A 19,974-nucleotide genomic window follows, 5' to 3' on the forward strand; every position below is an offset into this window, starting at 1 on the left:
CGCTTGATACTTTGCCTCTCAACATTCTTGATGGTCTATTTTATGAGATCGTTACTTTCGACAGCTAATTGATTGTTTTGTCATGTGATATGATGCATGAAACACTCGATACTTCTAACAATAATACTCACGCGAAAAACTCTGTTCAGACGAATAAAAGTCATGATATTTACGGAATTACTTTGCGTATTACCGCGCAGCAGTCCGTTCTGTGACTGACATCTTTCATCAAATGCGATTTACGAAATATCGATACAGTCGATACATTTAGCGCGATATATGCGCCATGTTTGAGCGCAAATCGCTCGCTTATGAATAATTCAAAATGCATACTTTCGATCGTGCAATTCTTAATAATATATAGAAGAGAAAAAAGAGACAGTATATGAATATAAATAATCTTTAATTAATAATTTCTGATTAAGTATTATTATATGAACAATTGGCTCAAAAATCTATCTTCTTGCTCAGGCTTATAAATATCTAAATTGTTTACAAATAAATAAACAATTACAATGTAATTGTAGTAAAGTATATAATATTAATAATATTTTATATATTTATTTAATATATAATATTATATCATTAATATAATATAATATTAATATATTATATTATTATTAATTATTATATTTATAATATAGTATTATATACATATTAATAATGTAATTATATATTTTGTAACATTTATCTATTATATTTAATAGAATAATAATTTAACAAGAACTAGCTATCCAATTACTAGCACTATTTTCGCATCTTATTTTATATTATTTTATTTTATTTTATCTTATTTTATTTTATCTTTTTTTATACAGTGATTATGTATATGCTGAATATGACAATTGCATGTAGCGACTTTCCATATGTTTCACATTTTAATCGCTTAAAATATTCGCAGAAAAATATTAATTTGCAAGATTAAATAAGATAATCATTGTCCCTTGTTATTACCGATACATTATTTATTTATAAATTTTTAAAATAGCTTTTTTTTCAAGAAGTTTATGTTTGTGTATAATAAACAAAATAAAAATGAGAATAAAATAATAATAATAAATGATAAAATTTGATTCTATAGTCATTTTATAATCTCATTGCCAATATAAAAGTTAATAAAGAATAAAATATTGTTTTTATTAACTTTTATTCTAATAAAACTTGCTAATAATAATAATCGATATCGATTATATTTCATTAGCTTTCTTATTATTATTCATCAATTCATACACATCAATTCATTAATTATTTAATGACTCAAGAAAAGTCTTTTTATTCTCGACGCTTCTGATTCCGGATATATGTTTTTATTTACACTTAAATTACTTGAAAATTCTTTCTTTGAGTTCGGGGCCTCACTTATGTCATATTTAAAATGTTTACTTTGAAAGATTCCCTTTAGTACATATAAAATTTTTTTTCTTATACTCGTCTGTACCTTCATCTTTTTCGAACGATCGTGTAGCATTAATGAATATTGATATGTATTATCCATTATTATCTTGAATAGAGAAGGTATCCAAATGCAGCAAAGTGAAAAAACATGTAAAATATAGACACACATATTCGCCACAGACTCATTGCACGGCATAATATACAGGAAAAGTATACAGCGCACAAATTCTAGGGGAACAACCCTATTATCTTTATCAAATAGTAAGCCAATGCTGGTAAGAGCGAATAAAATATTCAATGCCATATATATTGCATGAGAGTTGTAAATATCCTGTAAACATAGAACAAGCGTCAATAACTTATTGCAGAAGTGTATTAAAAAGAATAAAAACAAAAAATCAATAAAATATTATCTGTAGATCTGTGTCACATTGTAAGAAGACATTAGTTCTGACAATTTAAAAAAAAAAACGAAATCCATAATAGAACAAAAGAAAAAAACTTATGACGATCCAAATATACAGATAAAATTTTGATAGAAAATTTGCCAAGTTAATAAATAGTCTTGTATATAAATGAAACAAAATATTTCATAAATATTTTCAAATCTTTTCCATAAAAAAAAATATAATTTTATAAAGTAATTTCTCTCTCTCTCTCTCTCTCTCTTGATAAGACAAAAAATGGATCTCGTCGAAATAAACTCACCGCATCCTGCAGTCGACAATGATCGACAAGAATCACAGCAAAATGAAAAAGGATGTATACAAGTTGCCACGTAGGTGTGTAGGGATCATACACATACCTAGGCGTCGTCTATAAATAATAAGAGAATGACCTCATTTAACGTTACCGTTTAAGTTGAATATTCCTATCATTTCGTGAAGAATTTCTCACGTCATCCACTTAACATCGTTTGACTTATACTCGCAATTGAGCGAAATAACAGATGATGTAATATGCGTATTCACATGTGTTTTTAACTTTGTTTTTACTATCTTACATATGTCTTATAATGGTCCAGACCCAAACGCGGCGCACCCGGAAACCAGCTGGGTCCCTTCCAGAAAGTATCTATTTTATTCCACCAAGTATACATCGCTGCGCTCTTTTTAAACATTGCCTTTAAGTAGTGCAACTACGACACCAAATACGAATACATTGTTATTATTAATATAATATAATAATTTTAATAATCGGACGTGTTTAATGTCCGTGCAGAATATTAAATCCAAAGATGATTTTACTTGCAGATAGATTGGGTTAAATGATTCAGAGCTAATCACCAGGCCATAAACAATTTCTTCCTTCTCTTCTTGAAACGTGCCGAACAATCGATCCCATATGATGAACACGCCACCATAATTCTTGTCCAAACAATAAAGATTGCAACCTGTAAATATAAAAAAATGTAATATGCGTCCCGAGCTAGACGTAACATCTTCGACATACCGTGATGAACGCGATGATGTTTAGCTGTATTGAAAAACCAATCAAACCCTCGTATATTACCAATAAGTGTCGTGTGTAGACACAGTTGATATATTAAATTAAACTGTTTATGGCTAATAAAGTGCGACGGAGGTACAAACAGAGTGAGGGGCAAGTAAAATATCTGGAAAATGAATTATACCACTGATAAATCTCTCAAATTGCTAATAATAAACGCGCAATTTTATAAGCTCTTAAAGTCTTTAGCGGCTATTATAATCTTATCATATGTTCACTTTGACGAATTTTCATAGCTTTCTTTTACTTTATAATATACTAATCTTTCAATTTTTTATTTGTAAGAGAGATATTTGATTTTTATTTAGTATTAATTTTATATATAAAATCTGAGTAGTATAAAATATAAATATAAAATTTGAGATTGTATCTTTTTGTAGATTAAAAGCCTCCGTTGATATTTCATATTAGTTTTTTCCTTGTAGTCAACATCTCCAAACGATACAAAGCGATACACGTCGGCAACAATACTCACAAAGTTGCACCAGCTTTGCATAATAGATTGCCGCAAACCGACTACGAGGCTAAACTCCTCACTACTGTGATGCACTTGATGGAACACCCAAAGCAAAGCCACTTCTGCAAATAAACAATTAGTATCTTACAACTAACAATTAACAAAGAGAAAATAAAATAGTGATATGACAATTCGTATTATAAGTCTAAACAAAAATCTAACCGTGGTTGCAACGATGAGCCCAATAATAACAAAACTCCACGCTCAAAGCGGCGATGATCCATGTCGATGGTACATTCCAAGCTAAATTTAACAAATGAAACTTATTGTACAATTGGATGTATACATAATATTCAGCACCGCGCGAAAAAGACCTGAAAAATAATGACATATCTTATAAATTGGCTAAACTCGAAAGTATCACGATACAAAAAGTAGTAAACCAATATGAAATATAAATCGATGGACTTTTCAACCGATACATAAATATATATGTGTAAGATTTTTTTTTAATATAACATATATATTAGGTCGAAAAAAGATTTGTTAGTTATTCAAGTAAAATTGAAAACCAAATTATTTTATTTTGAAATATATTTTACGAACGAAGTGAACAAAATCGATTTTCTCTATTTAATTTTTTTTCCAAATATTTAACAAAATTTTCTTGCTTTCTTTTTAAGAGTCAGTAATTTTCTATAAATCAGAATCTAAAGAACAAATCTTTAAGCATATCGATGAAAGTTTTAGACATCAGTCTTGTTTAATTATTGTTTTACTTCTTTATGTATTTTGTTCTTAAACTGTTCTGTACAGTTGATAAATCGTTATCTGTGTTTACCGAACAGTTTCATCGAATATCCAATGGGACAGAGAGGTCACTTGTTCATTCCAGCGAACTTTCTTGTTATACTTTATATACAATGCTATCTGCTCCAAAATTAACAACAGAAAGAACGGCAACCATATCTAAAAGTATCATTAACATTTGTACAGAATGTACAGAAGGTCAAGCTCGCTTGCGCTTCGCATCAACCATTCGCGCCACGCTCGAAAGGGATCCGGACAAAAATAGCATGCATACGACTTGTTAACGAATCGTGCAACTACACTCGGGCATTCGTAACAATCAATAACACGCTAGTGAATACAACTGATAAAACTGTTTTTATATTGGAAGACGAAGTAGCGATTAAATAATTATATTGATTGAACAATAAAGTTCACGATTGTACTTAACGAATTTTGGAATTGTTCAATACTTGCAAATTCTTGAGTCTTTCGCAATTAAAAATTAAAAAAAAGACTGATGTTGATCGTATCTCTTTCTAATTACTTATTATTTATTTACCGATTTATTTAACAAGCGACTTAATTTTTATTAATAATTCTATCTAATAATTCATTAGCATTATAGATTAATGCCCTATATAATTTTGCATGTTACACGTTGCTATAAATTCTCTATTCGTTCCATTCAAGCCGATAAAAAATCGCGAAAAATGTTGAGGAATTAACAAAATGATCATACGACGTGCAAAATTACATCAATGCAATCAATATAAGATAGATCTATACAGGCAAGAGGCGAGAGAGAAAAACTTCACGCATGAAATTTCATGCATGGAAGTTATTAATGATTTCACGTGTAACTATTAAATTATTAAATATAACATTGATACGAGTGACGTAACTTAAACAATAAGATGAGACTTTCACGAATGAACATTCTTCTGTTTTGATTTCTTTCAACGTTACCTCTTGCCAATAATCCGGCACTTGTTCCGAATATTCGAAGGTCGTATCATTGGGGTTGATGAGGTAAAACAGTTTCCCCGCACCTTTTAAAAATCGGTTTGAAAATGTCGCGTTCATCTCGTCCACTCGCCAAACGCATTTAAATTGTTCGGAAACTAAAATAAATAAATAATGACTCAGAAAAACATTCACCACAAAATCGTCGATTTCATATACGTATCTCCTCAATTCTACGAGTAACTTTCCGGACAAAATTGCGCACCGGTTTAGCCGCGTGCGCGTATCGTTTAATACGAGTTGAAACTAAACGAGCAGCCTGACGGATCGGAGAGTGGACAACAAGGAAAACAAATATTATTCGGCGGGAATATATAAACACGAGACGGATGTCTCTTAAATTTGCACGATACATAATCTCACCTAACTGAAAACGACTGTTCCGATGGTATCGATTTATCGAAATGTAGCGAGTCCATTGTTTCGCCTACCAATAATCACATCAAAATTGCTGACATAAAATGCTCCAAAATTTGACGTCACTCGTAGATCATTTGTATATTGATACTTATCATTATTTTTATCATTTGATTTATAATTTTATATTTGGTATATTACTATGTTTATATTATGTGATATTAATTGGAGAAAATACTGAAGGACGCGATAATGCGATAATTTGATTTGTGATAATTTGATTCGCAAGTACGTCTGTAAAGTCGCTCCTTCGACGAGTACGTAACGTAGCAACTAATCAACATAACAAATTACCTAAACCAACACACTTTCCGCACCCAACCGTTATATAATGATAAGAAAACCATAGCAAAAGAACGTCAGCGCAGATAAAATTAACGAGAAGCTACATCGAGTTACAGAACGCGCGATGCTCGCGTTTCGAGCGAATCGCCGACACGTAATTGATCGTATCTAGATCAATTTTATCGCGAGACGCGACACACTTTTCGTACGGATGCGTACTCAATATTAAGAGGCAACTGATCACGGACGGAGAAAATCATAATCATGTTGGAGCGCAGTCGTACAATCAACACGTCGCCCCTCCATTTCGTATGTTAAGATAACAGATTTTTCGAAGCATTCGTTTCTTTTCCCCTCTTCTTTTTTTTCATGCATGATTGCAAATCGCGAGCGAGTCTCACCGATACGTTTCACAATCGTAAATCGTGAGCTGAAGAAACGAAGAACATCGTATATCTTGTCGCGATGAAAAACTTTCTTTTCGTCAATAGATTAATGAATCGAAACATAAAAAGATACGATTACTCACGAAGCGGAACAATTTATTTGAGGAAAGAAAGAGAGAGGGAAGCTACTTTTTGTACTATCAATTCCGGTTGTCTTTTTCCCTTTTTAGATATATTACTAATCAACTTATTATTAAATTATCTTTCAGTATGCACTATTTGAAGATAAAGAGAATATGACTTGAACATATAACTTGCCATTGAGAATCCTATTACTTAAAAAATAAAGATCTCTTGTAATGAAAAGACTGTCAAAAATCCCATGTTGTAGGACAATAATAGATGTGCTAAACTCATCAAACGTTTCTAAACATACTACCTGGCGCCATCTAATGGTATCTGTTTTTATAACTCGTAGTATAACTCAACAACGGGTCAGACAATCTTCTCGAATTATACGCGCGTAATTCGATGTTAATTCGAAAAACCTATTATTTTACGATTTAACAACGAGTCACAAAAATTGTCATTTTACTTTTATATTTAATATCATATTATATGTGTCACAAAAAAATAACCATTCAATTCTGGGGTGTTTCAGAAAAGGATATAGTGCAATTAAAAATTTACATTTGGCAACAGTGATTCAGTTGTTGTCCCTTTCTAACGAAATTTATGATTCAAATAGAAGTTGCAGAATGATTGGTAAAGTAAATTATTATATTTATAATTATTTAGAATTATTTTTAGCGCATATACATTAATAATTTTATAAATATTTATAATTTATAATTTTATAAGATTATAGATATAAAAAAAAAAGAGATAAATTACAAATGAACGTTTATAAATGATAAACGGGATGTTTTATATGTAACTTATTGTTATATATAGATATATATGTTTACATATATTTGAATAAATAAGTATTTCAGATTATTAATCTTAAAAATTAAGATACTGGAAATACATTAGATAAATTCTAAATTTTTTTTTACTGCTGCCAGGAAGAAAAAGATTTCAACACTGCATAACTACAATAGAATATCTCAAACAAAGTTGAAAGATAATATGTCCTTTTAAAAGTAGTTAATAAGCAGAGTGAAATCAAAGGATTGCTTTATCTAACATATTAATATTTTTATAATTCAAACTTAGCTTTTTTATGGTAAATTTAGCTTTTTTATGGTTTACAAATACATAAGTTTATATGGTTTTACATGGTTTACAAATAATAAGATATGAATGTGAACACAAACTAACTTCAAAAGATTCAACCAAGTATGAAATATCATTAATAAAAGTAGAAGACAATAATAATTAATTTTAAGAACATCTAAGAAGAAATAATCATTTGGAATTCAAGAATATTAGATAAAGATTGACAAAATATTAGATAAAGATTGCTGATGCTTATGATGATTGCTAAAGTCCATGATTTCAATATTATTTAATATTATTTCACTAAGTATAAGCTAATAACCAGTTCTAAAAGGACAAACATTCATTTTTGCTTGCTATTCTCTCTTAGAGTATGAATTATTCTTGCATGTGCAGATATATTACAAAAAAAATAATTTTATAAAATTATACTCTTGAATTCTAAAAATTGAAAAATTTGATTTTATCTCTTCTGACTAAAAACTTTGTTTGGATAAGATTAAAGGAAAAAAGAAACAAAAGGGCATATAGGCAACAAAAGGAAAAATAAAGAGCACAGGTATTACAACAGTCAAGTTTCAGGCATTATGTATCAAACATTGCAGTTACCAACAATCAGAATGAATGAATTGCAGAAATTTAAACTATGCACAAAGAAAAAAGGTATTAGGTTATAGTCTGTTTGTTGTGAAAAAATAAAAGAAACAAATTCAATGAAAAATTTGCAGAAGCTGCAGAAATCTATGAAGAGAAGTATGAATCTGAAGTAAAAGAAACAAAAAGTAGAACAGGCGAGAAAACTGGCGGCAAATAAGCTGAGTCAATCAATTGAAAAGGAGGAAATTGAAGAATACCTGAGAAGAGAATATGGTAAGTGAAGAAGCTTGCTGAAAAAGAACACTTTATTCAAGATATAAATAGTGATGATTGGGGTTGAAAATGCATCCGTAAATCTGCCTTGCACTCAATAGTATAAAAGCAAATACGATATATACACATATATTTATTTGACGCCAAAATACACCGCAGTGAATCCTCGCTGTTGTCCTCTACATTGTCAGCACATAATAATTCCACGAAAATCCGCGGCATGCGCGTTTCTTGCCGCGTTCCATCCACTTCCGCTGCTTCATTTCCCGTCTCCCCGTTTCCACCAGAAACGAAGGCAGCGAACGTGCGATGCTTTGGGCAATATTTGTATTTCTATTTCGACATCTTACAGGTGTACTTCTCACGCGCGGCGATGTGGTACGGTGGTCTCCGTACTTCCATTATCATGAAACACGAGGTCTGTCGTCGCGGCGAGTCTTGAGGTGTCGCTTTCCGATGGTCTATTTTTACCGAAAGGCGTCCCAAGCCAGTCGGCAAGCAGGCGGTATAGCGACGGTTGGGCGCTATTATAAAGCACCGTGTGCTGGCCGCGTTGTAATTCATCGCATTAAGTGCGGAAGACCCCACCGGGGCTCCGGACGATCTCGCCCATCGCTGAGGAGAAGGAACTACAAGCGTACGCAGCGAATCGTTTTCTCGCGACTATAGTACCTGTGGAGAAGCTGCGGAGAAGCTGTCGAGCCTCCCAGGCATTGCGGAAGAGTGACACTTCTCTCGCCGTTTTGCGGAAGATACCTCGCGGAAGCTTCGTTCACGTATGTAGGCGACGCCGCGGTATCGATAGGCGTGATCGGCGGACGGTGACCTCTTCTTCTTCTTCTTCTTCTCTTTCTTCTTCTTCTTCTTCTTCTTCTTCCGTATAGAACGATAGAGCGAGAGAGAGAAGCTTTTTTCTCGCGCTGGAACCGCGGGACATGCGGATGCGGTTTCAGTGCGAAAAGACCTCGTCTCTAATCTGAGCGACGACGATTCGCGCGCGGCGATCCGCTCGATATAAAAATAATCTCTCTTCTTCTCCGCCTCTTCTTCTCTGCTTCGTTCTCTGCTTCTCTCCCTGCACGTCTCTGTCCTATCAATGAAGTAGCCCGTTGTCTGCTGAGCGTCGCGGCGGCGGTGGTAGCGGCGACGGTGGCGGCGGCGACTCCTTCTGTTCCGCTACCTCTCGGTGTCTGGACGGCCGGTGCGTGCCAGCGAACGTTTTGCAAGATGCGAGATTCGCCTCTCGCGACGAGGGAGCCCTCGTCGTGAGCGTCGAACGGACTCTGACCACTCTGGCGTAGTGTGTAGGCCGGGGCGCGCATTACGTAAAGCCGTGGGAAAATAAATTGCGGGGGAAAGAAGGAAAACAAAGTGTAGGCGAAGTAGAGGCGAAGGGAGACGACGACCACCTTCTCTGTGTGTGCACACGTCACGATGAGGAGAGCATCGTTTGATAAGTAAAATCTCTGTTCGCAATGTGTTCGCCTGAGAGAAAGAAATGGGGGTGTGAGAGACAGACAGAGAAAAAGAGAGAGAGAGAGAGAGAGAGAGAGAGAGAGAGAGAGAGGGAGAGAGTGTGAGCTGGTATCGCGATCGCGTTTCTCCTATTCCTTCGGGTTTAATTATCGTTCGAGAATTCTTTCACGAGTTTCGCGCGGAACGAAAATTTTGTTCGTCATCATCGTCGTTGTCTTATCGTGTCCAACAGCGTAGCCGTTTCCGTCGATTGACCGGATGTTACATTTTTAACATGACGAACATTGTATCCGCAGTGATATATTGTAAGATAAAGATAACATTATTGTGAACTCAGTAACGTGAAGGAAGACACTCATATTTAAAAAAATTGTAATCGACCAGTATTAACGTGGTTTTTTTTCAGTAGAATTTCATTCACGCTAAGCTTGAATTGATCTTACGGAATATTCGGGCACGGCTGCACTTTTGTTAACAATCGATAGTCCACTTCCGAGTATATTTTGCACTACAATCGAGCAAAATTTGAAAAACCATTGTTCTCCCCAACAAGCCACTGCACGACAAGCGAGAATCGTCATTCTAAGTGAAATTATCACGACGATCGAAAATTGCTCCGTTAGAACTGCCTCGAAATTTCGGCACGCCGAAGTGCCTGACACAGCTCGACTTGACCGACTTCGAACCTCTCGCAAACTACCGCCAAACAATCTATTTAAAGCGAAGTATCGATTCCATCGCGTAGCTAGAATCGAGCCGCGTCTTCTTCTTTTCCAACGAGAGGAAAGCGTAAGTCCGCTCTTCGCAGATGCGCAATTGTTAGCCAATGCGATTCAGCCGACGCGATCGAACGCCTCTTCTTCTGCGTCAGTATTGTCATTCAGTACCCTGGAAGAGAGAAGGCTCGATTTCCGTTGCTTCGATTTGCAAATGTAAGTCTTAGAATTCGCGCGAACGTTTCAAAACTTGGAGATCCTCCAAATCCAAACGTCTCGCTCCTTAACTGTCGAAGTCTCACTTAAAAATCAACGCGCTCAATTTTGAAACATTTCTGCAATCGGGAAGCGAGGAAACGGGCAAGTTTTCCACGATATGCAAGAGAACTCGACGTTATCGATATGTTGGACGTAACATCTCGAGGTGTACAGAGAATTTGGTCGTCGCTCACGTAGCTACACGAATATGTCTAATACGTTTAATTCGCATATCGATCGAAGCGCGACAGACTAATTTTTCATGTTCAGCGTCGCATCGTTACGTATCGGCGATTTTTCAACGCAACGCCGAATAAATATACGACGCTGATCGCGCGCCCGAGCACAACCGCTCTCTCGAACTGTTACTGCGTATTACGTTACAACAGATAAATTTAGCATTTCTTTTACACGCTGCTCGTTGTACCACTGCCAATACCGCGACTCGGAATTAATTGGCCGCTTGGAAGGTAACCAATTCTTGCCGTCGAAAGAGCTGTGCCGAGCTCGATAGCGCGCGCGCTGGGGCGGATCCTCGGGGTTTCACCTTTGTAACGTAAGACCGGCCGAATTTCCTCGTCGTCGGGAATCGAAGGTCGTGCGAATGCGGCGATTCCCGACGGTAAACATATTTACGCGATTCGAACGGTGGGATTCTCCGTCATTCGCGGCTGAACGGCGTCTAAACGGCGTAACGCGCGGAACCGAGAATCGAAATTCGTTGTGATCTCGCTGGATTTAATTGCATGTGACTATCCGTGTGACTTATTAGAAATTGAGGAAACACCCTGTATATATAATATTCGCACCACGTCGCGCCGCGTTAAATCTTGTGGAGTCCGCGTAAATGGAGGAGGTTCGCGCGAGAAGGTATACTTTTCAGGACGGTAACGACTGCGAGCTAGCGAGAGAAAGAGAAAGAGATAGAGAGAGAGAGAGAGAGAGAGAGAGAGAGAGGGAGAGAGAGAGAAAGAGATAAAGTATTTTTATAACACCTCAGACGGCACAAACTTCCAAAAAGTATCCTCAAAACATCCGACAGACCTCTTGTTTCTTTGCAGACATTCCTCAGACGTCCTTTAGTACCTTGCGTTGTCTGTAACAGCAACAAGCGCATGTTTGTTATATCAATATAGTCCATTTTTATATTTTTTATATTTTAATACGTTACATTTTAATCTAGTATTTTATTACACATTTATATATTTATAACTTTACATATTTGTATGTTCGTTACAACATTGATATTTATATCGAGTTGGGGCTGCTGTAGCTTAAAACGCAGCTCAAAGTGTGCCTTCTCGCGCGATCGCCATATCGTGTGTTGTATTTCCTCGTCCCGCTGACGACGGAAAGAGAAGATTAGCACCGCGCGAACGTTTTGCATGTCCGCAGGCACGCCAACGCGAAGCGCAACGTTCTGAGCAGCGCGTCGTACGGGCTCACGTGCAGCAAGGATGTCGAGTACAAGCGCGGCAGCGTGAACTATAGCTCCCTGCAGCAGGAGAGGAATTATCTGCAGCGCAGCGTGTCCGCGGACAATGTTATAGTACGCTCGCGCGGTTTCAAGCCCTCCGACAGACACGACCCGGTCAAAAGGAACTTCCTCGAGAACCTCACTTCAAGGATACTGCACTTCGACATGGTGAGCGCTCGCATGAATCCTCGCGTGTTGTGCGTTGCTTTACTCTTTTGTTTTCTTTTTCTTTTTGAGCGACATCTCCGGAATTCCTCTCGCTCACGAGAGAACTCACGACTTGCGACCCTGATTGCAGGAGAGCGGCGAGACTACCCCGATTAACCTGCAGAAGTTGCTCACTCCGGCGTCGGACTCTCACGAGATGCTGCATTCGAAAAACAGTAAGCGTCGTTGTCGATATGACTGATTGTCCTGCGTATTGAAAGCATGTCTCGGAGAATCTTCAGCGAACTGCCGCTCCATTTTCACGACTTGAGAGATGACTTCCCAAATGTTGGAGCTTCTAGTATTAAGTATATACACTCGATATCGCAGTAGCATTGATATCGAGTGCGGTTCATGGAAGAGCAGGAAATTACTTCTTAAAGGCGAATTAAAGGCGACATATGGAAATGACGTTTCAGGGAAAATGTTCGCGTCCTCGTACTTCTATGCGCCGACGCATCCTACGGTCGAGGATCAGGTCGAGCTGGCACGTAGGATCTCGCACTCGCTGAGCGATGTGAAGAACGTGAAGAGCAAAGGGCAGACCATGTACGTGAACAGGAAAAAGCGTTCCGTCAAGTGGATCCACGATGGCAACGGTGAGCGGTGAAATTTTGTCAAATCTGTTTACCGCGTTCAACACACTTCATACGTCCCGATTCTCATTCGATCAGAAAGGATCATATACAGGATGTGTAAAAAGTACCGGGACGATGGAATATAACTAAAATTAAGCATTTTAGAAAAAAATGTTTTAAATAAAAATTATAGGGTTTCAAAAGATTTATTTACTGACATTATGAGTTGACTTTGGCTGGTGTCGCGAAGGTCAGGACAAAGGCATCTTGAATTTTTTAAATGGGATCCCCTATTTTCTATTACATATTCTTGTAGCCCTTCTTCAAACCTTTTCAAAACACTATAACTTTTTTTACTTTGAGTAAGCCGTTTCGAAGTTATCGAGCTTTATATGATAAGATGTTCAGCCAGTCAAGGCGAGATCCTTACAAAAGCGTTTGAGAATAATGTTAATCTCTAACGGACAAAGTAAAGCCTAACGAATAAGCTAGGAAACAAAAAGATTTATCCAATAAACAGAAAGTTGTATTAATTAGATAACAAAATCGATCATTCAATTAAAGAAAGAAAAATCAGTAAGAAAAATCATTTATCTTTTCCGTATGAAACAACGCGTATCATGTACAAGTAATGTGTTCTACTTCAAGTCAAATTCATTGTAATTGATTGGAAATGATTCGAAGGTGAATTTTAGTGCTGTTATAAATTTAGTACATTAGTATTACTTTTTTTAATATTACATGTATCTGAAATACAAGTCACGAAATTGCTCCAGCCGTTGGCTGGACATCTTATCATAAAAAGCTCGATAACTTCGAAACAATTTACTCAAAGTGGAAAAAATTATAGTACTTTAAAAAGGTCTGAAGGGCTACAAGAATATGCAATAAAAAATAGAAGGTCCCGTTTAAAAAATTCAAGGTAACCTTGTCGTAATCTTGGCGACGCCACCCAAGGTCAAACTCATAATGTCAGTAAATAGATCTTTTGAAACCTTACAATTTTTCATTTGAAACATTTTTGTCTAAAATGTTTAGTTTTTGTGATATTTCACAGTCCCGGTACTTTTTACATACTCGGTATAATCGTATACAATTATTTTTCGTCACATAGTTAATATCTACGAATCGCTACGCGCGATGTCGTTTTTATCATATATAATATCGAAGATGATATTTCACAGGTATCGAGGACGAAGAGGAGTCGACCGTGCAGATTCACAAGGTAAAGAGCACGACCTCGCGTATATTGTCGTGTGCGAATAGTCTCTTTTTTTATCCCTGCCGAAACTTCAATCGAGGAAACTTCTCTCGACAGGACAAACTGCCGCTCAAGTGTGTGATGAACCCATGCGGTAAAGTGCTAGATATCCACGGTATTCAGGCTTTAGGCGAGGAGGTGAACATCGCGCCGGTGCCGAAGAACCCCGAGAAGCTCTTCGACATCGTTCGTGACTTGAACAATCAGAGAGGACGCGGTAAGTGTTGCATCGGGATACAAACAGCGTCTCCGCGAGACGCGTACACGCACAGCTGACGTTGCCAAAACAATTCACAGGTGCCGAGATATTTGCGAAACGCAGGAAAAGGTCGGAAAAGTGGGTGGTGGATCAAGAACGGCCGCAAACACACCCGAGCACACCCGCCACACCGAAAACGCCGGTGTATCCGGAGAAACTGGTGAGTCACGAGACTGCACAATTCTGAAGGAAAAAACAATTCTGTTAGTCTAACTTTTACATTGCCTGGTAAAAATAGAAACTAAATCAAAACTGTCAGGCGTCCAGGTTTCAGCTAAATTGATATATTCTTCAAAAATTATATTTGTACAGATTTGTATAGATTTCCCGTTTCTTTTTTCTTTCTTTTCTTTTTAAAATCAGGTTTCTCAATTTTCAAGTCTGGCACTTCCAAATCAGACAAAAAATTCGGTTCTAGGAACAGGAAGATTCCTACAAGAGATTTCCAATTTGCAAGTTGCAATTTTTTGTTGATAGAATTTTCGTCTGGTTCCTACCCAGTTATACGAACTGAGATTTTTTTCGTATATCGCCCACTTTGACATTTCGTAGATCCTAATGATAGACTAAAGAATCGCTACATTGTGCTTTCAGGAAGTCAACGGTAACGCCAAGTTGATGACGCCGACGTCCTTAACGCCTCGCACGCCGGTTATCGACAAACCGTTCTACAATCCTTTCACCGTAGACATCAGCCTCGACGAAGCACCGGTAACAGGTGCGTACAATGTAAACACGGTGACCGATGAAATAATAGCGCTGCAAGGTGATCCCACTTGGCAGATTTAGTTGGCAAACGACGACGTGATGCTCCTTTCCGCCACGTTATCTGCGTATTTCGAAATTACGCATCGACATCAATGTCGCCGGGATCTCTCGAAAGCCGCGGTCAGAATTTATCAACGTCAACCGATACCGCATTTGTAGACCCGCGAATAACGTCGCGAGAAACGTCGACGTTTCTTTTCTCGAGCAATTCATCGAGTTTCACGCATCGCCGAAAATACACTCGACGCGCGTTGCTGAATTGCACAATCGCGCGCCTCGAGTTTTTCTCGCTTTTGTCGCTTCCTTCGTGAAATCTCGGTATTTCGCTCGCGGAGACTCGCGGATCGTTTTACTTTTTCTTATATAAAATAGAGCATATCTTATATAAAATAGCTTATATAAAATAGAGAAACGCGTGTACGCGAAAAATTGTTTAATATGAATTAAACGAGAACGATGTCAGAGAAGAGACCTGCTTCCTATTTTCTTTTTTTCTTTTACGTCAGGCCACGCGTCGGCAAGGAAACGTTCTAGAATCTCAGAGGTACTTGACACGCCTCCGAAATAGAGATCAATATTGGACTGGTCGGTTGTAGCTAGAGTTGAACGATCTACGGTGTCCTAATTGGCAAGAGTTATCGGTGTTATTTAATCGACACGAGACGTGGCTTGCGCGCGTCCGACAAGTATACCTGAGACAAACAATAAAGAGTATCTCTCGATGCCAATCGTTCTTTTTATAATAGCTGATCGATACAGCGATTAGACACATTGACCGAGATAAATGCAATTCTGTCACAAATAGAAACGAAGAACAAGGTGGCGCGTTAAGATGGTCGTGCTTTTGAACATGTAATATGATTATTATCGACACCTTGCTGATAGGATAAAAAAGACGGTCGCACTGAAGAAGAACGCGAGATTTAGCTTTACAAAAAACCAGGTGCATTTGAAATGTTTTTGTTAACGCTCTTGCCAATGCAGAAATATTACTGGAGAATTTATTCTGATAAAATAATTAGACTTTTCCTTCTTAATATTCCATCTTACACCGATGTTCTCTGTACTTTTCTATTTTTCTCTGAATGATTAATTATCATGTATACATATACAACTGTCACACACACACACACACACACACAAAGTTCCTTCGAAAGGTATTTCGCACTGAATCCCATAACAAGGCTTCTCTCGCTGCGCTTGTTGTCGCTGCTTCAATAACAATTTGCGCATTGCAGACAGACGCCGATCGCACTGCAACGCCAGCCGATGCACCGCTCACTTAGGCGAGGTAAAAAAGATCTACCTGCGGGAGATCGCGGTCGGCACGGACTCCGACTTCCCTCTGGACCAGTCCCGATCGCCCATCGTCGAGAAGTCCCGACGTATCGCTTTCGAAGGCACTAACGACTATCGCGGTAACAATGTCGCTAGTAACCGCGCTCTCGCTATTAACAACAGCAGATATACTAATAACAGCAACAACAATTGCAATTATCAACCGCCACGGAGAGCGGGCGATTTTTACGCCTCGCGCAACAACCACGAGAGAGACGTAAGGACGCAGCGACGTTTCGACAACAGGCGCAACGACAGCGTGATCGATCATGCCGTGCTCGGCAAGAAGCAACGGAACGGCGGCCAGCCCGTTCCTCATAATGAGGAGAACGGCTACACGCCCGTGCCGGTGAAGCAACTGATACAGGAATTCGAGAAGACCTGCAGACCAGTCCTGCAGTACAAGCAGATCAGTCCGAGGATCATTCCGATCGTGCAACAATGCCCGTTAGACAACGACATAGCGCGTTTCTTCGCGACGAAAAATCCCGCCAAGTGCAGCAACGAGGAGGAGGAGGAGGAGTACGCACGGTGAGAACTCACAGCAGATCCCTCGAGCGACTCGAATGTTTTTCGATAGCGGTCCCTGGATATTTCTTGGCCTATTTTATGGTTATTTCAAGGTTCATGAGATTCATTAAATTCATAAATTTGAAATCATCCTTATCGATAGTCTTTCGTCTGCCTTCCTTAAGGCCGGTTGTTCCAACTTCTTGGTAAGTTAACTGATAGTTAAATCATATGGTTGTCTGTTTTCCCTTCAACTCAGATAAACACAGACATATGATTTAACTATCAGTTAACTTACCGAGAAGTCGAAATAAACAACCAGCCCAAAGACAGACATATGATATAACCATCAGTTAACTTACCGAGAAGTTGGAACAACCGGGCCTTAGTCGTCGAGATTAGCGAATCTTTCTCTTGGCGACCGACGTATTCGATCCTAACGATTCGAGGCGAATGCTCGCGCGAGTTGCGCTGCGCTTTTCTCTCGCGAAGTTCTCGTTGTCGAAATAAGATACAAGGAGGAGGAAGCGACTGACGAGGCTCCATCTCGATGAATTGTGCAGCGCGCGCGGAAGCTATGAAGCTCCTGCCGCGAAAGCGCAGTCCCAACGGAATGGCCGGCTGTACGGCGTGCGCGACAGCTACGAGAGACCCGCGAAACCGCCGCAGTGCAACGGCCGATTGTGCGACGTGCGCGAGAGCTACATCGAGGAAGCGACGAAGGCGCAGAGCAGGTGCAACGGCTACGTCTCCACGGACGAGAGCGAGTACACGACCGACAACAGCGACTCCGAGGCGGACGACTACCAGGAGGACGCGTACTCGCTCGAGCGCGGCGACTCCGCGCCGTCGGCGCTGTTCAACTACTGCGACAGCGAGTACTCGGTCGCGTACGACGACGAATACACCTGCCGAGGGCGCTCGGCCGCGTCGCAGGAGCTGGAGGCCCTCTGCGCGAACGGCGACGCGAGATTCGTCAACACCGAGACCGAGACGCCGGCGGAGGCGAAGTCGCTGATGCTCTCGATGGTCGCCTCGCAGGAGGATATACTCGAGACCAGGAAGCACTTGCGCAACACGCCGGTATTGGACAATCTCCTGGGCACCGTCACGCCGGAATGCAAGCTCGCTGACGTTAATCCGGAATTAGGCAAGTTAACACGCATGTGCTTCCGCTTTCTCGCCGTTCTCCCGCGCATTAACCATCTCCCTCCGTCGAGTCCTTCGCCTCTCTTGCCCGACAGCCGCGTCCTCTCGCCACCACACACGCTGGAGATCTAACTTTTCCACACGAAGACGCTGTATAGGATATATTTCATATCGTGTATAGAATATGTATAGGATATATTTCATATCGTGTGAGACCAGGACCAGGTTATTGTTTTCTACAGGAGGGATTCTTGTGAATCCTTTTGTAGATTTTGGAATTCTTGAAGAACGTTCGCGAGGAGAATTTTCTGTTTAATTAGGCTCCGTAAGTATAAGGTCTCTTAATGCGATGTTATCGTGCAACTGATCGTAATCACGGTTGATACTGATATAATAACTCGAACGGGAGATATGAAACAATATTTCTTCTCGCACAAGTAACGTCGACGGTTGAATTGATTGAAGTAACGTCGATTTCAATCGTCGATTCAAATGGAGGTACGATGCTCGAGGAAACTTATACGATTCTCGTCGTCACATCGTACTCGTGGGTTTTCACTCCGGCGCTTTGACTTTCCAGGCAACAAGTTGTACGAGAACAACAGCTACACCGGTCCCAAATTGGCCAGTCTCCACAACTTGACAAATTACAACACGGCGCCACGCGGGTGGGATCAGTCCCTCACATTCTATCGGCCTATCAAGTTCGAGAAACCGCAGGAGATCGTGTACTCCGACTTTTAGGCGTACGATGTTGAATTTCATAATCACGATTTTATCGCGCGTCACGGTACGTATCGTGAAACCTGAACTTGCATAGGCGGGCGGAAGAAAAACTCCGCTAGTGTAACTGAGTTTGCTGTTGTCTGGGGATCAGGTGAAAACTCGAAGGATCTCTGTAGGAGATTCAGTCGACTCAGTCAGTTCTGGATTACCTCAATTGGGTTTTAACGCTGAATGTGTAAACGGAATGTGTTTCACAACAGAGAGATATCGTTTTCTGTCACAAAGTTTTCGCCTAGCTCTTACTTTGTTGCACGAACTGAGATTGGTCTTCAACCGTAGACCGAGTGATAAAGTCAAATGAATATTGCTTCCAGATAACGAGAAATCGATCCGACTCCTCCGAGGCGTCGACGATGGGAACTATTGAAACGTGTTTTTCGCACCATTGCATCCATTTTCGCCACCGCCCCGATTGAAGCCAATGGTCCGCCGTTGATCGCCCGATTACCTCGCCACGAACGGCGTTGAACGATGATGAAGTTAACGGCGCCACGTGTGCGTCACGTTTGGAGTTTCGTGTTGCTTGGTGTACCTCTACCTCTTCCTCCCTCACCGAGATATTTAGCGTTGTTCATGCTTTGACGGTGTTACATTATTGCATTTTACTTTATTATGTTATGCAAATAAATGTTGTTTTCCTAATTCCAGCCACGATCTGTTCCAGCCGCGATCCCTCCTCGTCTCTCTTCTCTCTGCGTATCCCTCGATCTCGCTTGGATCGACACACGCTCGATTCGCCGATTATAATGACAATAAGTTTCCCGGCGACGATGACGATGGCGTCTGTCCGATGATGCCTTCCAAGCAGCAACAGTTACATTCATATGGCGATTTCA

The 19,974-nt window shown here is 39.4% G+C and overlaps 2 protein-coding genes across 10 annotated transcripts; one reads left to right on the forward strand and one right to left on the reverse strand.

Annotated features, from left to right (window-relative positions):
* Positions 1-1,222: 1,222 nt before the first annotated feature.
* LOC105190251 (alkylglycerol monooxygenase) lies at positions 1,223-10,539 on the reverse strand. 4 transcript variants are annotated; one of them, XM_011152936.3, is made up of 10 exons: positions 5,888-5,971; positions 5,120-5,274; positions 4,203-4,330; positions 3,584-3,735; positions 3,380-3,483; positions 2,848-3,010; positions 2,643-2,788; positions 2,399-2,533; positions 2,104-2,211; positions 1,223-1,726 (listed from the first exon to the last, which is right to left on the reverse strand). In XM_011152936.3, the coding sequence occupies exons 2-10, from the start codon at positions 5,234-5,236 to the stop codon at positions 1,250-1,252; spliced, it is 1,530 nt and encodes a 509-aa protein (XP_011151238.1). In that variant the 5' UTR covers positions 5,237-5,274; positions 5,888-5,971; the 3' UTR covers positions 1,223-1,249. The 4 variants fall into 4 exon arrangements, with proteins under 4 accessions (XP_011151238.1, XP_011151242.1, XP_011151255.1 ...); XM_011152940.3 differs by lacking the exon at positions 5,888-5,971 and adding an exon at positions 10,275-10,539 and having other exon boundaries at positions 1,224-1,726; XM_011152953.3 differs by lacking the exon at positions 5,888-5,971 and adding an exon at positions 5,540-5,691 and having other exon boundaries at positions 1,224-1,726.
* Positions 8,934-19,785, forward strand: LOC105190236 (uncharacterized). Of its 6 annotated transcripts, none has more exons than XM_025300961.1 (12): positions 8,934-9,131; positions 12,201-12,450; positions 12,581-12,665; positions 12,909-13,088; positions 14,252-14,292; positions 14,386-14,545; positions 14,626-14,747; positions 15,182-15,305; positions 16,594-17,224; positions 17,767-18,353; positions 18,933-19,142; positions 19,453-19,785. In XM_025300961.1, the coding sequence occupies exons 2-11, from the start codon at positions 12,448-12,450 to the stop codon at positions 19,094-19,096; spliced, it is 2,097 nt and encodes a 698-aa protein (XP_025156746.1). In that variant the 5' UTR covers positions 8,934-9,131; positions 12,201-12,447; the 3' UTR covers positions 19,097-19,142; positions 19,453-19,785. The 6 variants fall into 6 exon arrangements, with proteins under 6 accessions (XP_025156746.1, XP_011151186.1, XP_025156747.1 ...); XM_011152884.3 differs by lacking the exon at positions 8,934-9,131 and adding an exon at positions 9,515-9,812; XM_025300962.1 differs by lacking the exon at positions 8,934-9,131 and adding an exon at positions 9,515-9,728.
* Positions 19,786-19,974: the final 189 nt, after the last annotated feature.

This window comes from Harpegnathos saltator, unplaced genomic scaffold (assembly GCF_003227715.2).
Source record: "Harpegnathos saltator strain DR-91 unplaced genomic scaffold, Hsal_v8.6 scaffold393, whole genome shotgun sequence".
Lineage (NCBI taxonomy): Eukaryota > Metazoa > Arthropoda > Insecta > Hymenoptera > Formicidae > Harpegnathos > Harpegnathos saltator.